The sequence below is a fragment of the Ranitomeya imitator genome, chromosome 7 (genome assembly GCF_032444005.1).
Source record: "Ranitomeya imitator isolate aRanImi1 chromosome 7, aRanImi1.pri, whole genome shotgun sequence".
NCBI classification, from domain to species: Eukaryota; Metazoa; Chordata; class Amphibia; order Anura; family Dendrobatidae; genus Ranitomeya; species Ranitomeya imitator.
Window position 1 is genome coordinate 150,456,912 of NC_091288.1, and position 15,427 is coordinate 150,472,338.

General features: G+C 38.0%; 1 protein-coding gene across 1 annotated transcript in view; it reads left to right on the top strand.

Annotated features, from left to right (window-relative positions):
• Positions 1-14,809, top strand: part of CAVIN2 (caveolae associated protein 2) — a 99,227-nt gene extending 84,418 nt beyond the window's left edge. Inside the window, exon 2 of the mRNA XM_069733896.1 lies at positions 12,271-14,809. Coding sequence (XP_069589997.1) covers positions 12,271-13,038 — 768 coding nt within the window. The 3' untranslated portion in view covers positions 13,039-14,809. The remainder of the gene's footprint in view (positions 1-12,270) is intronic.
• The last annotated feature ends 618 nt before the right edge of the window (positions 14,810-15,427 follow it).

Here is a 15,427-nt window from a genome sequence, read left to right on the forward strand (position 1 = left end):
GATATTAACTACGATAAAAACAAAATTTAAATATCATGTAGTAAGTACATAGTAATAATTCATGTAAATAACATGTAGTACTTAGTTGACAATATTTTGATCAAAACAGAGTAAAAGTCATCCCATCACGACAAGGTGTACCTAATCAGCAGGACCTAGACCTGACCATTAGAACAACTGCCCATGGAAAAGTATATAGACACAATGCACAGCCCAAAAAGGGGGATCCATGCCCATTAATGTCCAAAGAACAAAAACAACAGGTCCTGCTCTTCTCCTGTCTATTTTTAGGCCTACTGGCATATATTGAGGTGAGCTACAATAATTAATGACCATCCTGATTGGATACACCTTGTCGCAGTAGTATGGCTTTTATGCCCTTTGGATCAAAATAGGGTCAACTAAGTACCCTATGTTATATACATGATCTATTAATATTTATTTACCTATTTACTAACTAAAGGGTATTTGCTCATTTTGTTTTTATTCTATGTTTCTACAATACTAGCAATGAAAGGCTTTTCATACGAACATGTTCGCATACACTCACGAATGAATGGAGGAAGGAAAGGAATAATAAAGGAAGATGCCACGCCTACACCCAACTGGTTCCTGTACAGACTAGAAAGGTCCATAGCTGCACAACTAAAAAGAAAAAACACCTCCTCGAATTAGGCTCCTGAAAAGGTCATTGAGGGCTTTCTTATACCTCTTGAGGAACTAGATGGGAGGCTGCACACAAATCCTACAAGGGTAAAGAAGAATGTGCAGGGAGAAACCAGGACACAGGGCAAGAAACTTAACATGTTCACACAGGATGGACAGGGGGAAATACAGAGAACCAAAAAATAAATGGAATAAGTGAAAATCTCCCAGACTCCAAACATGGAAGAAAGGAAAGGATTCTGGGGAGGATAACTCACAGACTGCAGAAAAAGCAACTGCGATTACTAAAACAAAATAATCTCTAGCTAAGGCGCTGGAACTCTAAACACCCATCAACCTTGAAAAATAGCCAGCAAAGACGGCAGGTGCAAGGTGACTAAAAATTACCCCCCAACCCCCAAGATGTGACAGGACAGAACGAAAAGGTAAACTGAGAAGCACCTGAATAGAAGCAAACCAAGGAAATATAGGCAAAGATAAAGGAACTATCAGCAGTTGGACAGAGACCACAAAAGCTTTGGCTCAGCAGAGAGGAAAACCAACCCCGCAGCAAGAAATCACTGGATTGAGTCCCAAAACCGAGCCATGACAGCTATATTGACAAGTTCATGGTTCGATGCCGATTCTGTGGATAAATCCATATCAATCTGCTAATATACCATGAAATTAAAGTAAATATAGGATTTAGCATGCAGACCGCCTTTACATTTATATTTTGGGGAAAAAAAACATCTTTTACCCTAATAGCAATAAAAAAAAATGGTGGCTGCCTGTCAAGTTCTGTTGGAGTTAATGGGAAACAATTTAGGATTAGAGAACTTTGATTACTGTTCTTTCAAGCTGATGTGATGAACAGAAGATGGCAAAAGAAAAAAAAATTAAAAGCAATTACCTGCAAATCATCTGCTTCCTAATTGAAAATGTGCTATCTCAATGAGAAAATGTGCTCAGTTTTCTTCTTTACCAAGGGCACGGATGTACAGAATTCCAATTTTCGAACATTTTATTCTGATATGAAAGCATAATCTAAGAAGACAGAAGTCATTGCGTGGCTTAATAGCTTCAATACCAAAGCCCTATATAAAATGTAGAATACAAGGACAAGGACACTAAACTTAAAAAGAAGTTATATTCCTATTAAAATTGATGTCACAAAGTAGAAGCATGACAGATGTGCAGTTCATTTTTCAGCAGTCATATCACGTACATAACCGGTTTATGGTCAACTACACCATCGGACCTCACCCTAAAGGACAAAGCATCGGCCCAAGCTACTCATTGGACAGAATATATATTTCATATTAGTCCACGTGTCCTTCATAGTTTATAAAAATAGTATATTAAAAGATAAAAAAAGAGAGGCATTACCATTACTTGGGATTTAGGCTCAAATATACTTTTTAGACTATTTTTATTTTTCAGTTTTTTATTTTGAGCTATAAATATTCTTGCTTTCTCGACACATAAAACATAAACTTTCTTTGGAAATTTGCAGTAAAGTCTTTCTTTTTCTCCTCAGCTCCAATTCTGATTAGAAGTATATTTCGTACAATTTGGAATTAATTATTTTCTTGAGTGAATCAGAGACTATTAAACAGCTTTGCTTTGTATTTTTATCTTTTTAGATTGGAAATTCTACTTAAGTTCCCAAATTGCAGACCGAGTCTACATTTTTTTAAATTTACAGCTAATGCCCATTCTGTTCTGCATAATGAATCATTGGAAGTATCAGAATCTCAGAGACCTAATGGGCACTGTAGGATATATTTAGTTAGCAGGCAGTAACAGCACGGTTTGTCTCTAGGCTACAGTTTGTTATCGCTTACTCACTTGACATTAAACCTGTCCTCCGAGCTGAGATATATATTTTGAAGACGATTCCTTTCAGACATTCCCAGTATTGCTCCTGAGTGGTATTTCCAATCAGAACTTTATTGTTTTTAGTTGATTTATTGCCACGGTTTATTGAGTTTCTTTTTTAAAAAAAGAGGTTTCCATGTCCCTAGAATAAAGCAACCACAGCTCTGATTTAGAGGAACATCCTTTTTACAAAAGTAAGAAGTTAATTATGTTACTCAACTTGAATTGCTTTAGTTTCCAAGGGGACAAAAATTATAAAGCAGATAATTGAGGTGGAGCAGCTCAAAACACTGAGGCCCCGATCCATTATTTTTTTTTTGCATCTATTTTCTGACGTGAAAATGGCGCTAATAGTGACTTTTATTTTTGCACCCCATTCATCATTAACTTTGTGCCTTTTTAAGTTAAGTTCACTTAGTTTTGTAATTTTTTTCTTTTGTTCAACAAGTTTTTACTTATCCAGATGTTTTAGCCTAATTCATCATTTGGGTCGTTTATTTCACCCCTTCATGACATGTGACAGCTGTTAACCAGTTAAATCCCGCTGTCAAACTCTGACAGCGGTATTTAACAAGTGCCAGCTGGAAGCGCGTCACACATCCCACCTATCAAAACCCCTGTCATGTGTTCACATTGGATCAATGGGCTGTCAAGGCTGTCAATTCTTCTGCAGACCCCTGTGCCTGTCATTATGATACACCTGTGAACACCAGATTGACCAACTGTCATCTCCTATCTCAGTAATGTAACAATCTGTCTTCACTGAATACAAATTTGACCCCAGAATTGAGAATTTTGAGAATGAAAGATCCGTCCTGAAGGAGAAAAAAGCAGATTTCTCTGATAAGATATAATATAAAGCTTCATATTTTCATGTGAACTATTGATTTATGAAATAAAAATTAAAATAGTGGTTACTCTTTCACAATCCCTTCCTTGGGGTATATGTTTTCCTGACAGTGGCATACTGCTGTAGATATGAGGAGAGAGTTTTGGTTCCTGAGGGCATCCAAAAGCCATATTTCCACATAAGAAGGTACAAATTGCACAGAATCAATTTGGTGCCTTTTTCCAGATTTTGAATTAGTTTCCAAGATCTTTGACTTTCTTTTATATTACTCTGCTGCTCCTTATTAAAGTATTCAAAAACACTGAACAATTGTGGCCAAAAGTTTTGAAAATGACACAAATTTTATTTTTTCACAAATACATCAAGTTTATGCAAGCTTGAAACATTAAAGGAGTATTCCCCTCTCCAAGATACCATCACAATATGTAGTAGGTGTAGTAATAATATTAGCAAATACCTCTGATTAGAAATGTAGTATAGTTTTTTGATTATCTGTGTCTCTTTCCTCATGTGCAGGCAGTACAGGACCTTAGGTATCCATGGTTACGACCATTAGCAACTAGTTAACTGAGTGTCACTTTATCAGTGGATGTAACCATGGATACCTAAGGTCCTGCAATGCCTGCACATGAGTAAAAAGACATAGCAAATACAAATAACTATACTACATTTCTAATTGGAGATATTTGCTAATATTATTATTATTACACCCACTACATATTGGAATAGAATCTAGGAGAGGCGAATACCCCTTTAAAACTCAATATTTACTGTGCTAACCCTTATTTTTTAAGACTTCTACAATTCACTGTTGCATGATGGATATTAGCTTCTTGGCCAAATCTTTACTGATAGCAATACATTCTTGCCTAATCCAGAGGTGTATCTAGGTTTTCTAGCACCTTAGGCAAGAATTCAGTTTGATGCCCCCCCCTCAAGAAGGTTTGAGTAGTCATCATGGGACCAATTATTCATAAGCGATTTGCACACTTAGTCAGTCAACGGCCGACAAGCTGTTCTTAATAGTTCTCTCAATATTCAGAGAAGAAATGAGAGAAGCAGGATGAAAAGTTAAATGTCATGTCACCATAAGTATGAAAATTGCATATGAGTGAAGTGACCATATGATGACTGCTGGAACCAGCAAGCAGAGCTGAATATTGACAGTGAGTATATTACACGCTGTTAGTATTGGCATGCTACAGCACCTCATTTTATAATTAAAGGGCTCGACCAGGTTTGAGAGGAAATTCTGCAGTCACTATGGGTCAGTATGCACTGCACACTTTTAGGATTCTGGTAAGAGTGGTCAGCCATGTGAGCACAAGTATTCCATTTGTGTACTTCTAAACACATTCAGACTAGACATGTCTGGCCTTGCTCAATTCATTTTCATTCAGCGAGGCCATGCATGTCTGGTTAGCACAAGACCGCATGTATGCAAATCACATACTTGCTGTTTCATGACCTCCCACTCTAACCACCAGCAGCAGAGAATCCTGATAGCAAGCAGTGTGCACCGTGAGAATTAAAAGGTCTGCAGTCACACGGAATGACTGCATTCTCATCACAAACTGGGACAACCCCTTTAATGCTCCTAACATACATAAAACATAGTAACCCATGACTTGTTTGCCAGCATAACACTTTATAAACATAGCCATGTATGAAGTAATCTTACTTGCTTTTGATTGTTACATGTTTACAAGATCAGGAGCAATAGCAGCACAAGAATCCATCACCAGAACTACCAGCAGTACAGAAATACGTCACTAGAACCCACATCAGTACAAGAAAAAGCATCACATCCCTTATTAATACAGACAAACATCACCAGAACCACCAGCAATACAGAAATATATCTGTATAGCCTTCATTCTGTACAGAAACACAGCATCACCAGGATCATCATCAGTGTAGGAATACATCACCAAGACCACAATCAGTACAGGACTACAACACTAGGACCCCCATGCAAAACTGGAAAGTCCAATTTGCAGCAAAATTTAATGTCTCGTTTTATGATTTGAGTTCTGGAGTTGTAGAGAAAAAAGTAACAGATAATACCTCACGCTTACCTCCACTGCTCAGTGTAGCGTGTGCAGTGTTCGGTGCCTCTTCTTAACACTTCTGTGAACATAAACCCCAGGCTACAAGGTCCAGTATATCCCTGGGTATACACAGATGATCTAGACCTTTTCGGCCCAGCCCAAAGTGTGCATTGTTAAGTCACAGCACACCATGACGTTACCGCGGCTTTGCAACACACATGTGCAGAGATGTACCGGGACTAGACATGGCCCTAAGTCCCCGCTTTGCGTAATGATGCTCATTATTTCAGAGCGAGACTGCAGTAAGTTAAAGCACCATGGACCAAGGAGAGTGAGCCATGGAGTTGGGTGAGGTGAGCATTCCTTTTTTGTTTGTTTCAACATTTTGTTGTTTCTCTACAGTTTAGCAAATTGGCGGTGAACCTGCTGTCATCTTGCTGAATTTGCTCAGCGAATGAGATGAAATCCTCAATTCTGGAAAATATATATATTTTTGTAGAATTCAATTCCACTCGGATAAGTTCACCCAACTCTATAGAAAAGGTTCACTAGGATAATAGCATGCAAAGTAGCACACAGGAATGATGGAGATAGCAAGTAATGAAAATAAAAAAAAAAAATACAAATCATGTGAATTAATGATTTGAATAAAAATCATCCCAATGTAGGAAATACAAAATTCTTTAGTAAATTTTGAAAATGAGCAAAACAAATATTCCAATCATTTTGTCCCTTTAAATGTGAAACTTTTCACAAAATAAGCAGATTTATAAAATAAAATCATGTTTCAACTTCCTTAACTACATCTACATGCAAAAAAGACTTTTCATTATAATTGGAGATAGTGATTTGTGCCCAATTTAAAATGTCCAAAGCTAATATAATCTTCCTTTGGAAGCAATTATTTGCTCTAAGATTAACTAGAAAGTCTTTAGATCACCTAATTTCTTTATTAAAGCATTGATTTAGAGTTCTCACTACCTTTTTCATGCTAAAGCATGCCTTTACAGGAGTAGTCTAAAGTTAGATACAAGCTGAACATAATCTAATTTTCTACTATGCTGCTAAATTAACTACTCGTCATGGTTGGATATACACTGTTATACCTGACCCAAGTGCAAAATAAATTAACATAGTTTATATTGTACAAAGAAAAACACTAATGGTTTTATTTCTTCCTTTACATTACCATATAACAAACTCTGAACACTTTTCGATTCATCTGACAGCGTAATAAACTATGCTTACTGTATATCAAAATTTGATAAGCACTAAAAGGGGTATAATTTGTCTAAGCAATGTAGGTGTTAGGTGTCGAGTTCCCACCTCTGCACAGGGGGAATCTCGAACCACCTCTGCTGCGATCTCCCATTCAGCTCCAGCCGCAGTGGAGCCTGCTCAGCGGAGACGTCGGTCCCAGCGTCTGGCTCAAGCTGATAATGGGCAACTGGTTACTACTGTTCTTCCAAGCTCTGCCTTTGTAGCCAGTACTGGTCAGCAGCGAGCAGATGTCTCTGGGACTAAGTCCTGCTTTTCCCCTTCTGAGCATGCCCAGGGTAAGACCTCTAATTGGAGGTCGGGGGTCCTTAAGTTGCTCAGGTACTGTAGCAGCTCCCATTGGTCCTCTAGGAAGGTCCTGAAGTTGCTGCAGCTATAAAAGGTTTGCATGGCCGCACAGCCATGCGCTAGTATCAAACCAATGTCTATGAGCTCAGCGCCAGTGTGGTCATGTCTGGATGCGGTTACGGTTTGGCTGAAATAAACCCCTAGAATACCGGCACCTCTGGTGAGGAGTTTTTATGAGTGTATTCAGGGCCTTGGCTGAAATAAGCCGCTAGAATACCGGTACCTCCGGTGAGGAGTTGTTTGTCTGTTTTCTGACTGCATGACCACAGTTTGCTCTGGTTGGTAGCTGTGTACCTCTGTGAGGTTAACAGAGCACAGCATCTTGTTCCTAGCGACTCTGTGGAGTTAACAGAGTTCATTTATACCGCCATATAGCGCTGCCATTTGCCAGCAGCAGGTTCCGTTCCTGCACGATGGACCAAGGGTTGCGAACGCACCTAATAATACATATATATATACTCGGTGCATTCCGCCAACCCTAACAGTAGGCTTCTGTCTTTGGACCACCCATCTTATCCATGTATTACACATTTCCATGTAGTTTTTTGTAATATTTTGTTTGTTTCAGTCTTTTGAGTCCATTAACCTGCAGATTTGGGGTTAATATGCAGGTTAATAGCATTCTAAATCTGTGTGGCTGCTGCACCAAAAGAGAAAATGAACTTTATTCCTCCTGGCAGCCTCCGACTTTTAGTTATAGAGGGACGGCTGGCAAGGCTTCAGTCACTGCTAAGTACCTAGTGAGTGACAGCTGTAACCACATCCCCGGAACTGACTGACAGCTGGCCCTATAGTACATCAGTGCTAAGCTGGCTGTCAGTCAGTGCAGGGGTACAGTTACAGCTGCTGGTCGCTATGAACTGAGCAGTGACTGAACCTGTTCTAGCCACGCTCTTTAACTGAAAGCCGGAGGCCACCAGGAGGAGTAAAATTTATTTCCTCCCGATAGCCAGGCTACAGCTTTTTTTACTTTTTTTTTATTAACAAAGCTGTTTGATGGGTGAGTGCTTATTTCTTGTGGAATAAATGGATACATTGTTAGTTACCAATACAATATTTTTATAGCTCTTTATTTTGAATTTTGGAAGGGTGGAGGAATGAAGAAAAAATAGCAATTCTGCAAGTAATTAATTATTTTTAAAAACCTCTAAAATTTGTATTTTTACATTGAGAAAGCAGTATGAGGGGTTGCTTTTCTGGAACAAGGAATGAACTGTACTTTTCATGTGTGCCATTCTGTGAGTTTCATTGATTTTGTTTATCTATTTTTGGAGGAGAGACAGCCAAAAATGACAATTATGTCATTGTGTGTATTTTGTTTTTCTTTTTTGTGTTCACCATGCAGACTTGAATTTTAGTGAGTTTGATGTCTCATAGGATGCACTGTAATACTTTATACATGGCAGTGTATTATGCATATCAGCAAAATGCTGACTGGCATTCTGTTACACCAAGCATTAAAAACGGTCTAATAGCAGTACGTTGGCAGCCATGGGGGTCATTGTTAGTCCCACCAGCTGCCATAGCTATCCATTGGCACCCACACCTCTGAAGCACAATGGGTGACTGATAGAGATCCTTCACACTGTTTAATCATCTAGATCATTGTTCCCCAACTCCTGCCCTAAAAAGCAACCAACATTTCCTTAGTATAGCAAAGGTAATGTAACGATCACCTGGACAATACTAAGGAAATCCTGAAAACATGATCTGTTGTTTTTTTTTTTATGATAAGAAGGGAAACACTGATCTAGACGTTACAGTCACTATTGACACAAGTAGAGGGTTAAACTATAAGAATCAGTAGTTGCACTGATCCTGCCAGTTGAGGCAGGAGCAGGTCTAAGTCATTCATCCACTTTCCTGCTGCTGATCTTGCAATACATCAAAATCAGACTGACAAAATGTAGGTCACAAAGTGGAAACTGGCACCCGGCTGTGAAGAATATTTTCATCATTGGTTGGGAACTATTTGGTTAGGTCATTATCTGTAGATCTATTTGTTCTGTAAAGTTTAACTCTGGGTCTCTCTAAAGAATCTTAACAAATATATTTATGTATTTATGTATTAAGTGTGGTACAATGTAGTCACATTCACCCTTTCCCTCCAAGTATGACTATTTCAAAGATTCTCTTCACATTCAATGACTCCATTAATATAATGTGAACCTGATCGCTGCATTGGCCAGTGGTTGCATTATTGCAGCTGTGTATGCTTTACCCTGAAACTCTACTCTGAAGTGTTTTCATAAGAAACATGCAGTTCTTTGTAAAATTCATCCAGGGCCATGCTTCTTGGATTACTAGTCAAATAGGCCAGTCCCCAATCTCCTAGACTGACAAGTCACTCCCCATGTTTTGTATCTGTCAGTCTAGAGGTGCGGGCTGCGAAGAAGCTGCCAGTCCTTGTCATCCAAGAAGCTTTTTGGCTTTTCAAAGTATATTTTCTAACATGCACCACATTATTTCATAGTAAAACATACATGCCTTTATCTAGAGAGACAGAAAAAGTCTAATGTCTGGTACCATTTGAGATTCCAGCACAATATCTCTAGCAAGCAGTATTTTGTGACACATTACAGTACAACATTGTGGGAAAACCATTAAAACTTACTTACATTTAAACACCAAAATTTTCTTCACACATGGTTAGTGGTTGGGTGAAGCCATTTATTGTCAAACTACTGTGTTGTCTCTTTTTTAATCATAATGACAACACAAAACATCCAAATGACGCTGATCAAAAGTTCACATACCCCATTTCTTAATACCGTTTATGCCCCTCTAACATTAATGATAACTTGAAGTCTTGTGGTAGTTGTGGATGAAGCTCTTTATTTTATCAGATAGTAAAGATGCCAACTCTTCTTGGCAAAAAGCCTCCAGTTCCTGTGAATTCCTGGACTGTCTAGCATGAGCTGCGCTCTTGAGATCTCCCCAAAGTGGCTCAATGATATTGAGGTCAGGAGACTGAGATGGCCACTCCAGAACCTTCACTTTGTTCTGCTGTATCCAATGAAAGGTCAACTTGGCCTTGTGTTTTGGATTGTTGTCATGTTGGAACGTCCAAGTATGTCCCATGTGCAACTTCAGGGCTGATGAGTGCAAATTCTCCTCCAGTATTTGCTGATAATGTGCTGCATTCATCTTTCCTTCAACTTTGACCAAGTTGCCTGTGCCTTTGTAGCTCATACATCCCCAAAACATCAGTGATCCACATCCTTGCTTTACAGTAGGTGTTCCTTTCATCATAGGACATGTTGACCTCTCTCCAAATGTAACATTTATGGTTGTGGCCAAAAAGTTAAATTTTGGTCTCTTCACTCCAAAGTACATTGTTCCAGATGTTTTGAGGCTTGTCTCTGTGCTGTTTTGCGTATTGTAGGTGAGATAATTTGTGGCATTTGCACAGTAATGGCTTTCTTCTGGTGACTCGATCATGTAGCCCATTTTTATTCAAGTGCCTCCTTATTGTGCATTTTGAAACAGCCACACTGCTTGTTTTCAGAGAGTCCTGTAATTCTGTAGATGTTATTTGTGGGTTTTTCTTTGCATCCTGAACAATTTTCCTGGCAGTTGTGGATGACATTTTTGTTGGTCTACCTCAGTGTTCCCCAACTCAGGTCATCAAGAGCCACCAACAGGTCATGTTTTTGGGATTTCCTTAGTATTGCACAGACGATGGATAAATTGCCTGTGCAGGTGATGCAATTATCACCTAAGCAATACTAAGGAAATCCTGAAAACATGACCTGTTGGTGGCTCTTGAGGACTGGAGTTGGGGACACCTGGTCTACCTGAACGTGGTTTTGTTTTTATAGAGCCCCTTGATTTTCCATTTGTTAATCACAGTTTAAACTCTGCTGACTGGCATTATCAATTCCTTTGATATCTTTTTGTATCCCTTTCCTGTTTTATACTTACAGTTCAACTACCTTTTCCCATAGATCTGTTGACAAATCTTTTGCTTTCCCCATGACTCACAATCCAGAAAGTCAGTGGCTGAATGAAAGATGCAAGAGTCTGTCTGGATCCCAAAAACTCACTCAGCATGTATGCACACACACTGATTATAAGCAAATAGGTCACATGTGAGGGTGTTACCTTTAGTAGCCATTCAAACCTATTTGTCTCAATTTCTGTGCATGTTATCAGGTCAAAATCACCAGGGTATATAAACTTTTGATCAGGGCCATTTCGATGTTTTCGGTTGTCATTATGATTTAAAAAGAGAAAACACAGTAGTTTGACAATAAATGGGTTCACCCAACCACTAACCGTGAGTGGAGAAAAAGTTTGGTGATATCATTCATATTCTCTGAAAAAGGGCAGAGAAAGCAAACATTCTGCTGTGGTATGTAAACTTTTGAGTGCAACTGTATGTATGTATATATATATATATATATATATATATATATATATATATATATATATACAGTACTTGTGTATTTTTCCGTTTAAAGAGGTGGACATTCATTCAATTTTGTGTTTTCATTATTAAGTGTTTATCACTTCCCAGTCAAGATGCACATTTATTATGATCTCTGTAGCCATGAAGTAGCTCTAGGAGTAACATGGCCAGCCTTGTATTGGTTGTGTGAACTGTTATGGGAACAGTTGATGAGGGGGGTACGTTTCTTTAAATGATCAGCTGCCAATAGTTAACAATGATTTAAGGTATTCGGCCTTCTTCATGCTAAGTTCTATTCTATTGTCTTGGGCTGCACCCTCACTTTTGTTAAATGTGTGTGGTTTTATGCTGTAGGTGTCTATCATTCATCCATTGATCCTCATCATTTGTTTGATATTCATGTTTTACTTATCCCTTGTATCACATTAATAAAGTTTATACACTTTATATGAAATTGATGACGTTATGTCTATTTATGGGGCATTATGCTCTTGGTAAGCTTATAGGATTGTATTTATGTGGGAGTTTGCCCCTCCACTTCCCCGTTGAAGTGCCATGGGCACTTTCTGTAGAAGGGATTGGCACATTAAGGAATGTATCCGCAAGGTCGGTCTTTGTTATAAGTTCTATTAATGCAGAAATTATATTTTGTTATTTTTCTCTTCAACTCTGAACTTTTGAGCTCTTATAATGTCTACATAAAAAACAATGTCAATTAGTTTTCACTTGCGTCAAAGCCTGAATATTCTGTTTTTTTCCATTTAGTCTGTGTTACATCTAATTGCAATCTCTTCTTTTCTTTACAGGAAGAAAATGAAATCCCAGCAAGTGTCTTTGTGAAAGAACCAACACCTGTTCCTAGTATAACAGAAGGTCCAGAAGAATTCAATGACCCTAACAAGTCTCAGGAGGAGACCATGCATACAATTGACCTTTCTTCAGATGATGAAATTAATCATGAGGATGATGGTCATGATGACAGTGTGGATGAAAAATTAGAGCCAAGCAGAGCTGAGAAAATGAAAAGATCCAGCCTGAAGAAAGTAGACAGTCTGAAGAAAGCATTTTCACGTCAAAATATCGAAAAGAAAATGAGTAAGATCAGCACTAAAATTGTATCCCCAGAGAGAAGAGAAAAAATTAAAAAGTCTTTCACCCCATCTCAAAATAAGTCAGCAAAAAGTTCATCATTCAAAGTTCCAATAGGGTTTAGTGTAAAGAAATCCAGCGAGGAGGAAATTCCTATAGAGGGTGAGGGAAAGTCCCCAAATCAAGTCGAAGAAGAAAAAGCTGTGAATGGTCAGGATGATAGCCCAGTGGATATGAAGCCTTCTGAGATACTTCCCAATGACGAAGTAAAAACCATTGAAGTTTCAATAGATAAAGAACCTAAAACAGAAGATGTGAAGCAAAACATTGAGCTGTCTATTGTTGAAGATGATGAAGAGAACATAATGGACTTTGAAAGTGAGAATCCATTTAGCCCTGAGTACAAGCCAAAGCCTGGGGAATTAGAAGAATCATATGAAGCACCTACACAGTCAACTGCTCTACAAATAGACCAAACTGCATAAAAGTTGGCTCTGCATGCAGTCATCTGGTTAGAAGTGGTATTTACATGGAAATAAATAAATACACATAAAAGGTTAAGTGTTATTTTGATGTAAAAAAAAACAACATAAAACTTTAGATGAGTTTAGATGAGTGTAATATTTTTAGATCAAGGATCCTGTCCATAACCCAATTAGCAATATTCTAAAAGTTATCATTTGTTTTGTGAAAAGTATTTAAATTTAGGTGGTATCGGAGAGCTACATAATAGCACACTTGTCCATTTAGATAAATCTGTCTAGTCCCATAAACTTGCACTCTTTACTGAAAATTTCAATTTAAGGGGCATCATTACTTTGTTACTAAACATTTGATAACATGACTAGGGCAAACTTAAAACGCAAGGAATATAAAAATATATGCTATCTACATATTAAGGTTGCCTGGATTAGGTCTCAATAACACTTTTTACACTTTCCTAATCTGCCATATTTTGTTACAATATTTGGGACCAATCTTTAAAGGAAATTCATCAGAATGATACACCCCCAACTGTTTATTCAGCCATGCGGATCTTTGGAAAATAATGTCCACCACACCTTGCTTTTGCAATCTGTTGCTCCTTGGCTGAAAAATCTTTATTTTAATACATATGCAAATGAGGCTTAAGTGCTCAACCTGTGATCAGAGCATTTCTCAAGATGCTGCCTTCCTGCCTCTATATCCTGCCGAGCTCCACCTTCTTCTACCTGACTGACAGCTCACTGGTTTAACTACACAGCCACTGCCAGCTTTCAGTCAAGCAGAGGAAGACAGGGTGGGAATTAGAGCCAGGGAGGCAGAAATTTGGGAAGTGCATCATCACTCCCAGAGCATTTCGTTTGCATATGAATTAAAACCACATATTTTTTAGCCTGCCAGCAATAGATTCCACAAGTAAAGTGTGGATGTCATTATCTTTCAACATGACCATATGAGCAGTGTGGGTGGTGGATTGTTCAAACAGGTTACCTTTAAGGGATCACCAATTTTTCGCATAGTAAATAAATGTTTCCTAATTACACTCTATTGATACTAACAAATAAAGTAATTGAGTAAAATATAGATACATTTTGTATATTTTCAAGGAAAAAATTTATTGTCCAATTTTTTTTCTTTATTTTTATGTTTTCTTCATCTCTTAGCATATACTTACAAACCTTTATTTTACAGTATGTATACATGGACAAATATATACAACATGTTGGAAGTGTGCAAGGAAAATGCTGCACTTTATCAAGGGTAAAGCATTATTACATGCAGCTAATATAGCAGCTCTTAGCGCTTCTTCATTACTTTTGTGCATTATTGCCCTTTCTGTATCTTTAATAGTTCCCTGCTTCAGTCCAATTCAATATTGTAAGTTAACAGTTTGGCTATAAAATACTCATCGCTCTAACAGCAGAATAGGGACACTCATTTTGAACATATTGTCCTAACATGAAACATATATACATATACTGTATATTTTGGTTATTTTAAGATTCTGCAGAATTTATGCTGAAAATCTCCAGAGGGATTATAGCAACTAGTAAGTACATTTACATGGGGTTATTTTGTGTAACTAGGCCCCGTTTTCACATAATGTATTGTGTCTTTGGACTTGGATGCTGTAGCCCCCAAATCACCTATGTGTCCCCTCTCCCAGTTAAAATTGTAATTACTGCTGGTCTAACAACAATCTTCTATCTGTGGGTGATGAAGGTTGACAATATCCCAGAAAATTTCATTAATAAATATTGAACTTTGAAATAATGCTTTATATATTTGATTTGTCTATTCCCTCTATGGCTTAATACTGTTAGCGTACAAATATAAGAATGGGAACGTATAGATATTGAAGTACTGAACCACTTGATAAATATGTACTTTTTTCAGTACTATTATTCCTAGCAGCATATATAGCATTGCACCTGGCATTTGTACACATGGCTAGTTGGATAATGCACCTATATAATATTAAATGAAGCGAAAGATAACTATGTTTATATATTGCTGTTAGTTGTATAGAAATTATATCCACTGATGACTACTGTAGAGGATTTGGAGAGTTATATTATAAAGAAAATTGGCACTATAAGCCTTCTATGGTGAGAGTATGTGATAAGATTAGACAACTGTATGTGCAAGTTATTCTTACAGGAGCATAAAGGGGAGATGTGTAATCTACATCTATAAGTAGGTGATGTAAGGGTACCGTCACACAGTGGCACTTTCGTCGCTACGACGGTACGATTCGTGACGTTCCAGCGATATCCATACGATATCGCTGTGTCTGACACGCAGCAGCGATCAGGGACCCTGCTGAGAATCGTACGTCGTAGCAGATCGTTTGGAACATTCTTTCGTCGCTGGATCTCCCGCTGTCATCGC